Genomic DNA, 17,403 nt, shown 5'->3' with positions numbered 1-17,403 from the left:
TTGGACTAAGACCTGTGTATAAAAGAGTTATTAGGATCAGTAAGTGTGTATCCCAATATATGAGGATCCTAAAGTGCTTGACAAGCATCACAACATTGCAAACAGAAAAGCAAAGAGGGGAATACAGCACCAGTTTAAATGTACCATGGTGTGCTGGTTTTGGTACTGGCTGGGGTTAAGCCATCACACATGGTGCAAACATTTCGGAAGAAGAAGCTACTGAGATGAAAAAAAATGAACCTTTGAACCAGACTTATTGCAGGACAGAGGAGGGAAAAACCACCAACCTGGTTTTGGGAGAGGTTTGGCCTGCTCTAAACAGTGCCAGATTTATTCATTAGAAGGATTATATAATGTGTCCATGAACATACAAACACAGACTTAATGACACAGATGAATCTTAATAGGAGCCCTTTTAGGGCTTTCTGCCTTCCAACACTCCCATGGACCTTCATGTGACTCTAGGACATGTACCACATACCCTCCAATGCAGGAAATGCAGCCTTGTTTCAAACAGTCACATTAAAGCAAAAAAAAAAGATATTAATTCTTAGAGCCACAAGAGAAAAATGGGAACCAGAAGAATCCCAGGAATAAGTTGTACATATTGTGAACATTCCGAAGCTGTGGCACTTGGCATTAGGTACATAGATACAGCCACAGCTGTCCTTGACAATGGTCTATAAAATCCCTCACTTCTGCTTTTGGAACAGCCTTCCCCAATTTTCAGTGTTTCATATGGGATTTGAAATGTCTCTGCAACCATTATTTCTGCCAATTTGATAATTGTGTCTCTCAGGAAAAAGAGGTCTTGGAGTTTGATTTAACCACCCTTGAATCAGACAGATTCTTTTAATCAGACTAAGAAGATGTATTTTAATTTTATTCTATTTCCTGGTCCTTTAATTTTCTTCCCTCCCATTTTCCCTAAAAACGCAGGACTGTACCCATTGTAGCCAATATTTGTGACTTCCATCCAAATGCCCCTGTCTCTGAACCCCATAAGCTGTCCCTTGTGGTGTTATGGAGGAAGGACAGGGAACCCTCTCCAGACTCTCATGGCCTGCTTTGTCCAATGTACAGCCCCAGGAAATGGAGAATGACAGAGACTGAACGAGTGTCTTTGGCTCAGAGGATGTCCTGGAGCTGGGAACCTTCTGCCTTGAGCCTGCCAAATGTGGGAGGTCAGGTATGACTGACATGATGGCTGGATGGGATCTGTACAAATACACCCGACCAAACACATTTCCATGCTTTGACCATCCCCAAAGCCAGTTCTGCTGGTGCCACCCTCACGGTAAAAACCTGGGCAATGGAAAGCCCAGCTGGGTGTGCAGGGGACCAGCCTAAAGCATCCCGGTGAATTTGATGACACTGCTGCTTCTGGATGAGCCAGTGCTGTGGGTGAGTCTCTTGGGGGTTCTCACAGACAGCTCTGTGCTTGGAGGCCGGTCTGGAGGGGCACTGACACATGGCACTGTCACACAGCACACGCTGCAGCCGGCACCAGGTGCCAACTCTTATTTCGGGGGGCTCTCACAAGGAAAACACGAGCTGGTCTTCCAGAGTCCTACCTCGGCAGCCAGCGGTCCCCTCTGGCAGCCCAGAGTGGCTGCAGAGGGTGCAGAAGTGGATTCCAGACTACCCAAGCAGAGACCCCGCGTTTGCTGCGCCTTGGGAGCTGCGCGCCTCAACCAGGGGCAAATTCCCTCCCCGAGCCGTGCGGGAGGCAGGAGAGCCCCAGCAGCACGCCGGTCCCTCGCGGTGGCCCAGTGCCCGGCACCGGCAGCCCCGTCCCTGCCGGCCGGGCCCGCAGCGGGGGCGGTGCCAGGGCGGGGCGGGGACGCCACAGCCCGGCCGGAGCCGCCGCGGGAGCACCGAGCGCCCGGAGCGGGCAGCGCCATGGCCGAGAGATGCGACGTGGTCGTGGTCGGGGGCGGCATCTCAGGTGGGTGCGGGGCGGCGGTGCCGGCGGGGCGGGGACGGGGCAGCGCGGCGGGGGGATGCGCGACCCCCGCCCGGGCCGAGCGGGTCCGCCGGGGCGAGAGCATCCCCAGCGGCTCGGTAGAGCCCCCATCGTTCGGGCGGCGTGCCGTATGGTGCAGGCAGTATTTTATTATTCTAAGCTGTTGTTAATTTCAATTGTATTGTTATTTTAGTTATTCTTGTCTTATTGTTATTTTATAAATTACTTTATTATTGGTTTTATTATTATTTATTTCTATTCTTCTTTATTTTATTATTATTTATTTTTATTACCATTTGTTTCTATTATGATTTACTTTTATTACCATTTATTTGTATTGTTATTGATTTTCATTTTTTTATTTATTTTCATTATAATTTATTTATTGTTTATATCCATTGTAATCTATTTTTACTATTATTTTTCATTTTACTATTTTTTAAAAAAATTCAATTTAATTCTATAGATTTACATTCTATTTTTGTGGCTCTTCCACTGTCCAGTCCTGGCATCCCCTGAACCTGTGCAATTCTTCCAGTACCCCTGTATCTTTTGGACAAGCGAGCCTAGAAGCACTCTTCATCCTCTGCACCCAGTCCAGGGGTGTTAGGCAGAGGCCCTCGGTCACACATGATTAATTTAAATCCTTGGCTGCCTTTTGTTTAGCGCAGGTAGAGGCATAAAGGAAAAATGACTGAAATCAGCTGGATGATTAGGAAGTTTCTAGCTCCCCTTTCAGCGCAGGTATGGATTTGAGAGTGTGAGCAGCCTGGCAGAAATGGACAGACAGCACAGGGGGCCTTGAGCCTTTTTGCTCTCGAGTAATGATCAGCTGTTTGTAACCCAATCAGGTCTAGAAGACCTCTGTGCCTGCCCATGGTGAATCTCTCCCCTGTGCATTTTGTTCTGAGATACACCAAATAAATTGTGCATGTGCAGTAGATTTTTTTCCCCCGTGCCTTTGGCGTACCAAACAATTGGTTTTTGGTGCCTTAGCATTGGGAGGTATGGAGTGATAGCTCCTGTTCCATGTGGTAATCTCCTCAGAGCATAATGAGTGTGCATACGTCCACAGATCCAATTTGTATCTCCTGCCAAACCACAAACAAATTACTTGAGATCTGTTACAAAATGTGATTTTGTCCTTCCATTTTTCACACAGCTTTTAATTTCCACTATTTACTTATATATAATTCTAGGTGTCTATTGAACCATCATGTTAAGGTGTGTAGCATGAAATTTGAATGATTTACAAAATGTAGAGACAAAATCATTGGCATTATTTCCTAAGGACTCTGATAACAAACTGCTGAATAATGTTTGAATGTTTCAAGTATGTTTACACAAACAGCAAAAATTAACCACTGGTTTTCTATAAAGCACAGTTGATTCTGAACACGGTGTTATGGCTCATTTTTAACTTACACCGTGTGTCACAGAGAAACAGAAGCTCAATTAAAGTAATCAGGCAGTGGTAACTGTCTGTTCGTGCCTTGTAAACAGAAACATTTCCACTGGCATGGTTTTGTACAGCAGTAGTGCTACATTCCCTCTGTTGAATGAGTTGGAGTGAAAGAGCCAGTGTAACAGCTTTTAAAATACCCTTGTTTTTCATGGTTGCCATGGGAATATTTTCATGGCAGGCCTGCACAGCCCACTTACATTTTTCTGGAAGAGCATCATAAGCCGTGGTGAAGCGTGTGCTTTGCCACCTGTAGACAGCAGCAAGTGCCAGGGGGAACCAGTTTTCTATTTACTTATTTTTACACTAAATACCCGCCAAAATGCTCCTGTTTCATGTGGTTGCAACTTTTCTCCTGTCTTCCCACAAAGGCTGGAAAAATATACAGGCACAAAAATTACTATTGACTAAGTACCCCTCTTCAGTCACTTTCCTTTAGCTGTTTTGCACCACTCCTGCTTCACCTCTGATTCACACTTGCCTGTAAATCATTGAACTTGCAGCCAAGTGATGAAACTATGGGTTTAGATCTCCTCACACTGATTGAAAACCCCTGCTAACATGCACAGCTGCTGCAGAGATCTCTTGTCTTGTCCACCAGAGAGGGGAGTGTATGATTTTTAAAATGAGGCACTCCGTGGAGACAGGGGTTGTTGCTGCTCCACAACCGATGTGCATTCCTTCGGAAAGTCTCTGGTTTTGAGCTGCCTGAGGCTCAGCTGACTGAGGCTCCATGGTTGCTGCCTGTAAAACAGCAGAAGGCTCTTGTCACGTTGAGGTGTGCCCGAGCCACCCGCTACAGCCCTCAGCAAAGCAGGTAATTGCAGAGCAAACAAAGACCTGCTGTGCCAGCAGGAGGATGCAAACAAGCAAGTGTCACAGAGCTGCCACTTGGCTATCTCTTTTCTGTCTTTTTCTTTTGGTAATGCAAGCTGTCCATTTGCAGGCTCAGACCCTCTGGCAGCATCTCTGCCTGTCTTTTTATCCAGATGTAATTAGTAGGATCTAAAATTTAAAGAGTGAAAACCTGATAATGAAGTAACAGTGCAGAGGCCTTCACAACCCTGGTGGTCACTGTTCTTTTATCTGAAGATGCCACTTCCTTTGCTGAATCATTTTTAGTGTCCTTTATTGCAGGTTTGATAAAAGGGAAGAATAAAACTAAGGAACTGTCTAATTTATATTTTATGTAATGAAAATCTACTCAAAATTAGTCTTCATTTCTTTCAAGTCAAAGAAATGGTCGGTGGCTTTTCTGAAGATGTCAGGTAATCTCAGTACAGTTGATGATAGTGAAGACCTTTGAGGAACAGAAGGATTTACTAAGGGTAGATTCTACTTTACAGGTGAAACTTCAGCAGAAGTCCTTGAAATTGTTTTGCGAATGGTGTAGATTAAAAAAAAATATTTTAGAAGAAAATTCCCCAGAGTAAGAAAGCATATATGAAAACACTTAGCCACACACTGTGTGTAGTGTGTCTTGATACTAAAGAATATTTAGATATGAGGTGTAACAGACCCTCTTAGAGCTGGAATGTGCATCATGGCAGGTTCTTCTCTTTGCTTAGAGTCCTCTCTTTTACTTTGAAGGACTCCTCAAGCATGAGGGTCAAAACTATGAGAAAACTATGCAGTGATGTCATCAAACTTGTTTATCTTAATTGAGACACAGATGACAGAAATTTTCCTCAAATAAAATCTTGGATTCTGTTCAGAGATTTTATTTGAAGACTTTCTCCTTTTGTTTTCAAAAGTGTCTTCCTATCCCTGCTTTTGCCATGGGAACTGCTTTTCTTGCATTGTTTTCAGGTAAATTATCGGATTTTATCCTAATCTTACGCCAGTCCTACTTAAGAATATGCTTCTCTTAAATCTCTAGGGCACAGATTTTACAATCAAAGCGAGGTTAATTGATTTTTTCTTTTCCTTAAAGGTGACGTCTTTTCTTAATTATGGTGTTAGTTGAAGTATGCTTGGTGTTTTGCTGTTCACAAGCAACCTCTCATGTTCCTGTTATTTTATAACCAAAACATACTGTAAGATAAAGTAATTCTATTGTTATGTTGGGTTTTAAAAATATTTCCATACCTATTTATGCATTATTGAGGTGTCATTGTGCTCTCTGCTCTTCTTAAGTCTCACTTTTAATTTGTGTGACAATTTAATGTGCTGTATAATTACAGTAGCTCTCGCTGCATCTGTCAGCCACTGTCAAGTTACTTTAAAAATAGAAACAAAATCAAAACATCCTAAAACAGACCAGGTATTTTGAGGACTGTTATCTGAAGGTATTCTCTCTGTTTAAAAATAGATTGATGCAGAGGGAAAAATTATTTTTTAAAACAAATCTGGGACACGTTGTAAGAAAACAATAGTTGAAGTGCATAATATTCAGTAGATACTTGTTTCTTTTTGCCCTCTGGTAGTAAATTACAATGTCTCAATACTCCTCCTTTGAAAACATGGTTTACCAAACAAGACACTGTTTTTGCAGAACATTACTAATCCGGGAGTCCTATGCTAGATGCCCATTTCGAGAAGAAAAACCCCCACACAGCCAAAATGAGGGCATGGATGAAAGAGGTGTGAATGATGAACAAGAATGGATTGGTCATTGGGAGGACTCTGACCCTCTCCAGAGGATATCACCCTCTCTGGAATGCACTCTGGCAAAGGGAAGCTGGGACATTTTCCTGCCAGTTGACATGACGAAGCTCTTGGTTCACATTTTCCATCACCTGTCTCTGTATCTGACAGCAGGGAGTTATTCTTCTTGTACCCAACCACTCTCATGGCTGTTGCAAAGCCGTGTGAGGCAGTTAGATGGAACCTGCATTTTACTTCTAGACATTTCACAGAAAAAAACTTGGCAATGCACAGTAAACAGAACAGAAAGCAGCTGCATAATGTTGTGAAATAGTTTAGTAGCCTAGGCAGCAGGGACAGCTCTTGTAATTCACTGTCTGAGACCTCCTAATTGGTCTGAGAGTTGATTTGATAAGAAGCTTTCCAGTCTACCTGCAGGAGCCATCTCATCTCACAAGGCTCAGGGTGATGCATCATTAAGGAAAGCTTTTCCATTAGCTTATTTAACCATTATGAAAGGTTGTTGTTAGGAAAAGTTCATTCAGTGTGTTCAGCAAAATGTGAAAATTACTATGGAAGGGGAAAATAGCTAAGTTAGGATGGCAAAAATTTGGGAAAGAATTGCTGTGTAGCTGCTGTGGGAAATAACTGATTGGGAACCAAAGTTTCTGTGTAGCAGTTGGTGTTAAAGTTACAAACTGGAAAGTCCACAGGATTTTCTTATCTGTACTGCTGAATTGCATACATTTTTTGGCAAGGAAGATTAGAAACAGGAGAGACTGAAAGTTCTTAGTAAGCAAGTTCTGCTCATTGTTTTCTTGGACAACCACCTGCAGCAGTGCTTCTAGTTGGTGGGATTTGTCAGAGTTTGGTCTAGCACTTGACTAGAATGTAGTCACACTGGAGGTGGTGATTGGTGTTCATCTGCACTAGGGAGTTGGTTCAGATCAAGTGTGTGATGTTCTGCACTATTTGCTAACATAGACACTGCCAGCTTGTTGTCTTGGGAAACTTTTAGTTTTCCTGATCAAAAGTAGTGACATGGAAAGAGTAAATATTTCAATTTTGTGCTCTTCTTCCTTCCACGAAGACCCTGTTAAAAATTATTTACTTGTTCATCTTGACCACAGATGTGCACCTGCATCCTCTATCTTCATCCTCTCTGTTTTCTCCTCGGCTACTTTTCTTTCTTTAATTTTCTTGTAGTGTCAAGAGGTTGCCAAAAGATCACGTTCTGTGTACTTGTGAATTATGATTTGCTCATTTTACTCCTTGGCACCATCAAGTTCAGGAGTAATTTTAGAGAAGCGCAATTCATTGTGCTTCCCCTGCTGTAGTGAGTGATTAGTGTCAGTGTCCAGCACATAACACGATGTCAGACACCACAGTGACACAACTCTGGGTCAAACACTGGTGCCTGTGGTCCCCGTGGCTGTGATGAGCAGCCCACTGCTCTGGCTCCATTCTGGAGTATTCAGGCTGTCTAAGATGATCTTAAGAGTGTGTTGACAAGGATACTGTTGACTACTGGAGGTACTCTTAGCAACTGGTGTGTGTATGTAGTTTTATCCAAAGCTGGAGAGCTGTGCCATAAAGCTAAGTGTTCATGTTTGCATTGCCTAAGTAGGCAGCCTGAGCAATGTGGGCTTACACAGCTCTGATAGTCCCAGAGGTAAACTTCCAGTGCTGCTTGTATTATTATAAACCAGCAGAAAGTTTGCTCTATATTTACATGGCTTCCACAGCAGCTAATGACAATGAATTAGGCCTTACACTTAATTTGATCAACTGAGAAGGCTTTTTTTTCTCCGGAAGTTACTATTCTGTATGTAAACAATCTGGGGGATTTTGGCACATTTCCCACTGGCACAGTTTCCTTCTCCATAGCACAACTGACAACTGTAATTAAATAGTTATGTTATTTCATGATAAAAAGCCATGTTGTCTCGATGCCCCTTCCCAAAACAGGAGTTGGTTGCCTTTGTGTTCTGTCTCTGTTCTGTAGCAGTTATTTCACAGAGTGCACTGATACAGCAGTGAAGTTTATCATGGTTATAAAAGTTTACTGTGCAGGCCCCTATGGTATTGAAGACCTTCCTTTGGATTTCCTTTGCTGAGAAGGTGTCTTGATGTACTTACAAAGCACTCAGGGATGATTCTAAAGTCAGTCACCATTCCTGGGGAATTGTAGTCAGAGAACAGTTTGGGCTGGAAGGGACCTCTAAAGGTCATCTATTCCAACTGCCCTGCAATGAGCAGGGACATCTTCAACTACATCAGGTTGCTCAGAACCCTGTCCAACCTGGCCTTGAGTGTTTCCACCACCTCTCCTGTCCAACCTGTTCCAGCGTTTCACCGCGCTCATTGTAAGAAATTACTTTCTTTACATCTAATCTGAATGTACCCTCTTTTAGTCTAAAATCATTATCCCTTGTCTTATTGTGACAGGCCCTACTAAAAATTTAGTAAAAATCCTCATCTTTCTGGTAAGCCCCTTTAGGCACTGGAAGGTGTTATAAGGTCTTCCCGGAGCCTTCTCTTCTCCAGGCTGAACAACCCAAGTTTTCTCAGCCTTTCCTCATAGAAAAGGTGTTCCATCCCTTGGATCATCTTTGTGGGCCTCCTCTGGACCTGCTGCAGTAGGTCCATGTCTTTTTTGTGCTGAGGACTCCAGAGCTTTAGCCAGGCTTTGGTTTCTTGAGGAAATTATGTTAATCTCATTAAAGTTTCAACCATTTAATTTTTATATAGCCATTTTTGAACTTAACATGATTTTTCTTCTGGGCTGATAACCTATTTCATCCTTGTAAATTTATGTCAGATATTATTACAATTGCTGCCTTTCAAGATGGTCAAAATGTGATCATTCTTCTAATCCACTAGCTTTTTTTCCTTATGGACTGTTTTGTGTCTAAGGTTTATAATTTTGTAATGCTGCATAATTCTTGTTTAACATTTTTTTTTTGCTGTTTTCAGTAGTCAGTGTGGCTGCACTACAGACCATTGGTGTTTAAACCATGAATGGCTAGCATTCTCTTAAACAACCCACCCATTCTCTTGTATTTTGCACAACTTTCTCTGTCCTGTCAGTGTTCTATTCAAACAGCTTGCTTAGAAGAAAAATCAGCAGAAAGTCACTTGGAAAATTATTTTCTACACAAACCATCATTTGGTTTGGGGCTGGAATGGAGGAGAAAGAAGAATGGTTATCAGTGCCTCATTTGGGGAGACCCTGAGTTCTGGATAAATTAGTAATGCTGAAAAGTGCCTGTCAAGCCACAGAGGAGTTGCACTGACCTAGTCAAGAAACAGTGATAATATTATTTATGGGAAGAGCAGGCCCCTGTTCCTATGCCACCCACAGCCCCACAGGACTCAACTGTGTGCATTTTGTGGGTTCTCAATGGCATCAGGAGCAGCAGCAGCAATGGATGGAGGGCAGGGAACTGCCCAAGGAAATGGTGGGCATCGGGATTTTTGTAGGGGTCTGTGTGAGATTGTGTAGAGGAAGGGAGGTCAGGGAAGCAGAGAGCAAGGGATAGGATGGGGGAATGCAAAGTGAGAACCATCCCTGGAAGAATGAGTGGTCCAGTCTAGAAAGTCTGACACCTTGTGGGCTGCTTCTAGTGACTGGCATATATGGCAAAGTAAATCACAGATGCACTAATTTTTAACAATGAAGAGTCTGGCTGTGGCTCTTTAGAGTCTTGGGCATCTTGCAAAGATTAAGTTATGGTGGTGTGCCAGTTTGAGACAAATTTGGAGGAAAGTCCAAATTTGAACATCCTCTGATAGAAGGCGGGTTACAGCCATCCCTCCCCCACCAGGTTTGGGAAAAAAAAAATCTTCCTCGGAGGAAAGTGAAAGAGATAAACACTACTTATTTAACAAACACACAGGAAAAGAATAATAAATGCTGAAAATAAAACCTCTCACTGTGGAGAGAAACCTGGGAAGATTTGAGAGTCCTTCTGTAGGTGTGGTCTCTCTCCTCCTCAGAGCTGGGTCGATGTGGGCCCACCTCCGGGGCCTCGGTGGAAAATTCTCCCGATGTTGAAACAGTCCAGAAGAGAAGAAGGGAAAAACCGAAGTCCCAGGAAAACAAAGTTCCACTCTCCGTCTTCCTCTGGAGAAAAGGAGCTGAAAGCTGGCTGAAAAGCAAGAAGGGTGCTTCCTCTGCTCTTCTCCCCACAGCAGGAGAACGCAGAGGAGTGTGTATCTGTGTCCTTGAACAACTGCTTTGAAAAATTCACTCAGTTTTTTCTCTTCTCCCTCTTGGGCTCAGTTTAAAGACACAAAAAGGCACAAGATTCATGTCTGGGCGTAGGGCAGGTAATATGGGATACAACATCATAAAGTCACCCCAAGACAGGTGGTGACCTGGCTTCTGTTGGCACTTCATATTTCAGGTGGTTACAAAGTTCCCTGTTCATCTTACAGATACTACTTTGTACTATCCAACTTCATATTTTTCAGTTCCCACGCAGCTGGAAGTGAGGTGGGTGGGAAGGAAAGACACCTCTGTAGCCTCCTGCCTCCCAGGCAGCTGGTCTTTATCTTGATGGTATAATTCATATATAAAACATTGAATTCAGTCTGTTCAGTTGACTGCACACAGCAACAGCTGATCAAACAGCAGGTTCATCCTGCGCACCATGATTACCTGGATTACAAGGATAGCTTGAGTACAAACTGGTCTCATTTGTGCTTGAGTGATAAATCTGTGTTTGAATGTATTAAATATTGGAGCAAGACACCTCTTCTGTTCCAATATGAATTAATTTTTTATGAGGCAGCTTGGCCAGAAGCTGAATCAGTGAGTTATGCTAAATAATGAGCACAAATGAGGAAAGGAAAGGGTGTAAATGCTTTTATTTTCCACTTTGGATACGTATCTTTTCTTTGATTCTTCCTTCACCATTTTTGCCCATACACATTCTATCAGAATGGTACAATTCTAGTGGTAGCTTTTTTTTTTTTTTTGATGGCAGTGATGTTTTTATTAACATTTTGGCTCAAACTTCCTTCTGCCTGCACTTAAAGATGGATGGATGGAAGTCATTTCCAAGTCATCTTACTTAGTAGTTCCCTTTTGGGCTTCTCTTGATGACGTGTAGGTTCTCAGCCTTCGGTATCTCAGCCAGGGAATGGTTTGGACTTTCAGCAGTGTTCATCTTAATTTTTCAGTTGTTCAAATAGATAAAATGTTCACAAATCCTTATAGGCTTTACACTTTAGCCTCTGTGTGTGTGTGTGTGTGTGTACACAGCTACTTGTATATGTGGGCTCTGATGATGGTAGGAATTTCCAAGGAGTCACTGGGGCGTGGCTGTTTGGAAGTGACATTGAGAGGTGCTTGATTTAAATCTGTAATTATTATGTGCTATTTGGGTGAAAATTGTTAGCAGAAGATCAGTTAAAGCATGAAACAAAGTGGATGGCCATGGAATGAGGACGTGATGGCTCTGCTGGGCTTTGCCGTTGCCCAGCCTGGCCTAGGTGAACACCTGGGAGTGATCAGATACTGACAAATCTGGGAAGTTACATCTTATTCTTTAATGTCAAGATATGAGAATGATAGTCTGTTTATTTTTAAAGTTCACTTCTTCTAGTTGATCGTGGTTTTTGAGCATTTACTTTTGAGCATTTACTTTTTGAGCATTTACTTTTCTCAGAGGACTAAAAAAAATGTTTTCTTTGCTTGAGAACAAGCAAGACTTGGTGAAACAGATAAGCATTTCTCTTCTGAGGCAACTGTTGCCCAATTTTGCAAAATTTTCCAGATGCAGCCTAGCCTTTTTTTCCCCACATTGCTGTGTATGGAAAGCAAAACTATTCTTCAGAGTAAATCTGGCTGGCATTTTATTTGCTTGAAGATCTCTTCATAATATAATCTCTTCATAATGCCTAAAAGGATGCTTCTAGGAAACTGCCTGTATAGACCCTCAGCCAGTTCACTGTGCTCAGCTTTATTTAATCCAGTGCTGTGATCTGTTTGTTGTAGCACTTTCAGTTCTCTCTGTCCTTTTTTCCCCCCTGTCTGTTGTGTTTTGAGGCAGCCCAGATTGTAAACTAGCAGAAAGGGATGACCTACGCTAAAGGAGGCCCTGGGATTGAAGGCATGTGATAGTATTGGAGTAAAAATGATAATTACATTATTATTATTATTACTAACTTTAACTCTTCAGTATATCCTGGGTCCATAACAAAGGACATGCAGAATGTGTTTGGGTTTGGTTTTTTTACCTGACTGGAGCCTAGAGGAAGACTTCTGACATGCTTTTGAAGTGTGATGCCTGGCTGTTCTGCTCCATGTGTAAAACGTGGCAAGTCCATAAAATGAAGAGAACACTGAGTAAATGATTGATATTAGAAATACTCAACCTTTGAAAAGCTGGAGTGCTGAGTTTTGTCAATATTAAGTTTCATGGGGAACTTCATGTGAAGTGGAAATGTGGGAAGCCTTGGGCAGAACAGCTCTGCCTTCAGTACTTAAGCCTGGGTACCACTGTACCAAAGGTGTTGGATTTCCACCCAAATGCCACTAATTGTCTTCATCCTATGCTTGGCAGGGCTTGAGCTTAACACCCCACAACTTTGGTCATCTCACTCATATCTGCCCAGGCTCTGTATCACTCAACCAGCTGCAATGCCTGGGACAAATGTAGGCTGAATGTTTGTAATGCTGGTTTTAAGAACTCTGCTTAACAAATGCTGCTCCCTGCACCATGGATGAATCATCCAGGAGCTCTTGCAGGGAGAAGGGATCACAGAAAGTTGGGACTAGAGTTTATGCTCCCATTAAGTCCCATTAACTCATGGGGTGCTCATACTGACCTCAGTGACAAGATTACAGAATTGGAGCTCAGGAAGAAAAACTCATTGTCTTGGCTAGACAATGAAATGCCAACAGAAATAAATTATATTTGCTCTTAGAGTGCCGTATCTTAGGCAAAAATGTTAGTTAGGTCCAAATGCACAAATATTTCAAGCAAATGTACATTTTAAGCAGATAGGTTGATAATGTCTTTTTTTGCTCCTTGGTGTTTCTGAAACTGTAATTTTGTTGTTTTCCGAAGTTCCGGAATGTTCTACATTAATGATATTCAGTTTGATGGCATTAATTGCAGCATGGTGAAACAGTTTAGGAAGACAGAGTATCTCCCCCCATGGCCAAGATACTTGGATCAAAAAAGAATTGCTGTGATACTTTTCACTGTACTGTTTAGCATGTGAAGGTGAGGCATGACCAGGAGTGACAATTTACAGGGGCCCAGCTCTACCGTGGTTTTAGATTCTGAACTATGATTTTTGTATCTTTCTTCCATAAGATTGAGTCAGATATCTAAAGCACCATTGTTCAGATGGCCCAAATAAGAGAAGTTAAAAGGTTACCTTCACTCTGAAAGCACAGTGTTCTTCACAAGAGCAAAATTCCTTGACCTTTCCATAATGTGAGGAATGTTACGAAACAATCCTGTACCACCTTAACTCACCCAGATCCTTGGGCCAGTGTTGGTTTTGCTTTTTTTGTTGCTGTTGTTGTCTTGCTTTTTGTTTTATTTACAATCCTTATCTATAATGCCTTACAGGCATTACTGTCTCAAGCCATTATTTCAATTAAAACATTTTAGCTGGCTAATGATGAGTGACAGAGGTAAAGGTGACCAGCGCCAGGTTCAATCTCTCAGTGGCAGAGCAGTAATCGGATTGTGTTCATTAGAGCACAAACAAGACCAGTGCTATTAAATTGCAGTTTCTAGCACAGCAATGCAATAAAGAAGCTGTGGAGGATGAAGGAGAAATCCCACTGGTGCGAAATAGCTGCTTAGCTGTGGGTGAGGACAAAGTCTTTTCTCTGGTCCTGCCCTCCATCCCTCCAGGGTCACAGTGACATAGAAACTGTAACTAATGCTGATGGCACTGAATTACAGGATGTTGTGGGGACATTTCTTGGAAGGAGTTCAGACAGCCCTGAGTATAAACAAGGAGGGGTTTTATTTGAATTTTAGAGTAATTAGGCCTAAGAAACAGCAAACCAGATTCTTCTACTAACTGATCTAATTTTTACAAGCAAGAAACTGAATTCCTCATAAAGGGAGTGGTTTTTTCTCTTTCCCCCACAATTTACCTCAGCTGCTTGGGGCATATTCCTCTGAGTTTCTTCTTACTGGCTTCATTCACTGCAGCTGTGTTGACCACTAACGATGGTGTTCTCCCCAAATGTCCTTCTGCAGTGTTAACAGATGGATTTTATTTCTTTGGGTACAGTGCAGCAGTTTTGGCCAAACTCATTCTGTATGTATTTTGCAAGTATTCCTGAGCATCAGAGGTGGTAGGTCAGGGATACTGGACGAAGAGATCTAATAGTGAGGAAAGTTGTATTTCCCATGTGATGCCACAGCAATATCAGCTTCTATAACTTTTTGTAGGTTTTGACAGATTTCCTGTTTTTTTCTTAACATTTTAGATACCTCAGGTGGGGATTTTTTCATTTGTTTATTTGGTTTTTTTGGTTTGTTGTTGTTGTTGGTATTTTGGTTGTTTGTTTGTTTGGTTTTTTGGTTTTTTTTTGAGACTTATCACTTAAATTAAGAAAAGAAATTAAATTCATGGCCTCTCTGGTCAAAATGAAACTTATATTCAAGATCAAGAAGAAGAATACAAAGATTACTAAAATAACAGCTTCAGTGTGTTAAATACCCATGGACATCCATCTGCCAAATAATTGAGTAATTCTGTTAAAAAATAATTGAGTTCATCTACCTTGACAACCCTGAACTGAGGTCTTACTTGTATAATATATAATCAATTACCATAGGTTTCCTTGTTTTGCTGTCAGTCTTGTGAAACCTTTTTGCATCCCACAATTTCTCCATTAACCCCAGGGCAGAGGACCTTGCTTGTTCTGCAGGGTGAGTGTTATCCCCTTTCCAAGGTGCATTTTTGGACACATCCTCATGCTGAGCCTGGTGCAATGTTTGTTTACTGCCCTTGACTCCACCAAGGCTGCTCTGCCCACTAGCTCTGTGGAAAGCAGCATCTGCTGCCTGACATCTCTGCAGACTCAGTGCTTTAGATGTGGCTGGACAGGTTGACAACCAGGGGAAACAAATCCTTTGCGAACATATCTTTTGTGTCAAAATAAATACAGGGAGAAAAATGCTGGCAAATTCCATGAATTGAAAGAAGTTCTGCAGAAAGACCTGCAAGTTAATACAGCATAAGTCCGATGGCAGCATTTCTTCCTTCTCAGTGTACAGTTTTAGTCAAAGGGAGAAATTTTTAAGATTGTAAGGTGAACATTTTTTTTTTTGCCAGCCATTTTAGAAGCTATTAGTTGAATCCCTGTGGCTTAGAATTTTCTTTGCTCCTTACATGAATTAAAATTTAGAATTCATAGATGCTTTTTATAATTAGATAAATGAGAGAAGCAATTTTTTTTTCCTAGAAAGGAGATAATAAATATGGAGGAACATGATAAAGTAGTGAGTAATACAGAGAAAGTACAACAGGAAAGCCTTCATAAATGTACTGCTTTTCAGAGATGCAACTTCCAGTCATGTCTTTTCTAGTGGACTTTTTGTTGAAATGCTAAGATTAAAGGGTATATCAGTGAAATGGCTGATTCTAGGCAGAATCAGAATGGTGTTATTAAATTGCAATCAGCTTTTTTAGAAAATATACTTTAAAATACTCTTTAGATAGCCAAATATATTTGCTCATAGGCCTGCATTGTAGTGTACATGGGGGTCAGTTGAAAAATGTGACTCTTCTCACATTTTTCAATTCAAATATATATGTAATAAATATATAAAAATATATATATGTTATATATAATCCAAGTACATGTTATCCAAGTATATATAATACTAATATGTATGTATAGTAAAGGTTGGACTCTATAGTCTTGGAGATCTTTCCAACCTTAATGACTCTATGATTCTATGAAATAGCAGTTTGGATCTTACCCTAGCATAAATATCTAAGATTTTCTATTTAAAAAAAAAATTTGAATTATTTGTTCTCTCAGGATAAGAAAACTGTTGATATTAGGAAGTGAGGTTATGAATGTAATGAAGCTGTTTAGTGAAATGATGCAATTTAAGGTGTTTAGTAGGTATAGAGACATCAAAGAAGAAACAAGTTGGAACTGAAGATGAAATAATTACTGTGATGATTACATTTGAGTCCAATCTGTGTGAATGCAGAGTGCTGCACGATGGGGAAAGAAATTATTTTCATGACTTGAACTTGCATTGTAAGATTCTGGGGGAGGCAATCTCCCACCAGGATCTCTGGGTGGCTGCCGTTGGGTACCGGGTTGCTGTGGTAACAGATGGAGGCTTGCCCGGTTAAGCAACCTCTAAACACAGTGGTATTTTCAGTCTGGGGCTTCAAATAATCATCTTTTCTTCTTTGTTGTTTGCATTAGTTACCTGCCTTTCAGTTCTTTGAGCAGAACTGCAGCTGAGGCTGCTTAACTGCATGATTTCTGCCATATCTATATCTATATCTATTTATATATGGATCTCAGTGGCTCCTTGGAGAAAACTGACCTGCACTGGAAACTGGACCCAGTTTCTGTCTTCTGTGAAGTGGTGGCAAAAGTGGCTGAGCACTTAAATTACAATGGAGATCTGATTCTACTGAAATGCTCCTGGGGAGGAGGGAGAACTGCCACTGGCTGACAAAACACTGTGCACAAAATAGGAGTAATAATAACACCAGTCACGTTTTTGGGTGACTTTTGCATTTGAATGTGGCTCTTTGCCTCTCGCTTGTGAGGAATGGGGGCAATATCAAAGATCTGCCTTTTGTTAGTGATGTGCAGGAGTGACAGGTAAGCCAGAGGCAGTGCTGGAATGTGAAACGTGAGAAGGGTTACACTTCTCAAGAGGAGACCTTACATCATGTGTGACTGATTTTTCCAGGCTTTGCTTCACAGATATCGTGTGTGCTCTGTTTGGAGCAATTGGGGCACAGAGAGACCACTCTGACTTTTGCCCAGGAAAGAGGTTGTGGTTTGTGGGGGTTTCCTGCAGCAGTTGTTTGTGAAAAGCAAAATTCAACCTCATGCCCCAATATTCACATGCTAGTATTTAATATGCTTTAGTATGCATATTAATGCTTAATATGCATTTTAATATGCTTTGGTTGCTGTTCCTGGTGCCTTATCTGTCCTTGTACCACTTTGGCTCAGAGCTCTCCCTCCACAACATCCAGTCCCCTCACTGTTATTATAGTGACAGCCCAAGAGCCCATTTGGGGCCTTGAGTCCAGCTCTGGGGATCAGGTATGGAGTGATGTGGCAGTACTGTGATTCCAAATGTGTGAGATACCAAAACCAGCAACATTCCCACCTGGCACTTGCACTATAATATGGTAT

The 17,403-nt window shown here is 41.6% G+C and overlaps 1 protein-coding gene across 1 annotated transcript in view; it reads left to right on the top strand.

Moving 5' to 3' along the window:
• The first annotated feature begins 1,480 nt into the window (after nt 1–1,480).
• The window catches only part of LOC125318763 (amine oxidase [flavin-containing] B-like), a 52,990-nt gene continuing 37,067 nt past the window's right edge, over nt 1,481–17,403 (top strand). Inside the window, exon 1 of the mRNA XM_048289698.1 lies at nt 1,481–1,948. Coding sequence (XP_048145655.1) covers nt 1,903–1,948 — 46 coding nt within the window. The 5' untranslated portion in view covers nt 1,481–1,902. The remainder of the gene's footprint in view (nt 1,949–17,403) is intronic.

The sequence above is a fragment of the Corvus hawaiiensis genome, chromosome 2 (genome assembly GCF_020740725.1).
Source record: "Corvus hawaiiensis isolate bCorHaw1 chromosome 2, bCorHaw1.pri.cur, whole genome shotgun sequence".
In the NCBI taxonomy this organism is placed as follows: Eukaryota; Metazoa; Chordata; class Aves; order Passeriformes; family Corvidae; genus Corvus; species Corvus hawaiiensis.
The sequence above is the reverse complement of the archived record's forward strand: the minus strand, read 5'-3'. Positions and strand labels throughout refer to the sequence as shown.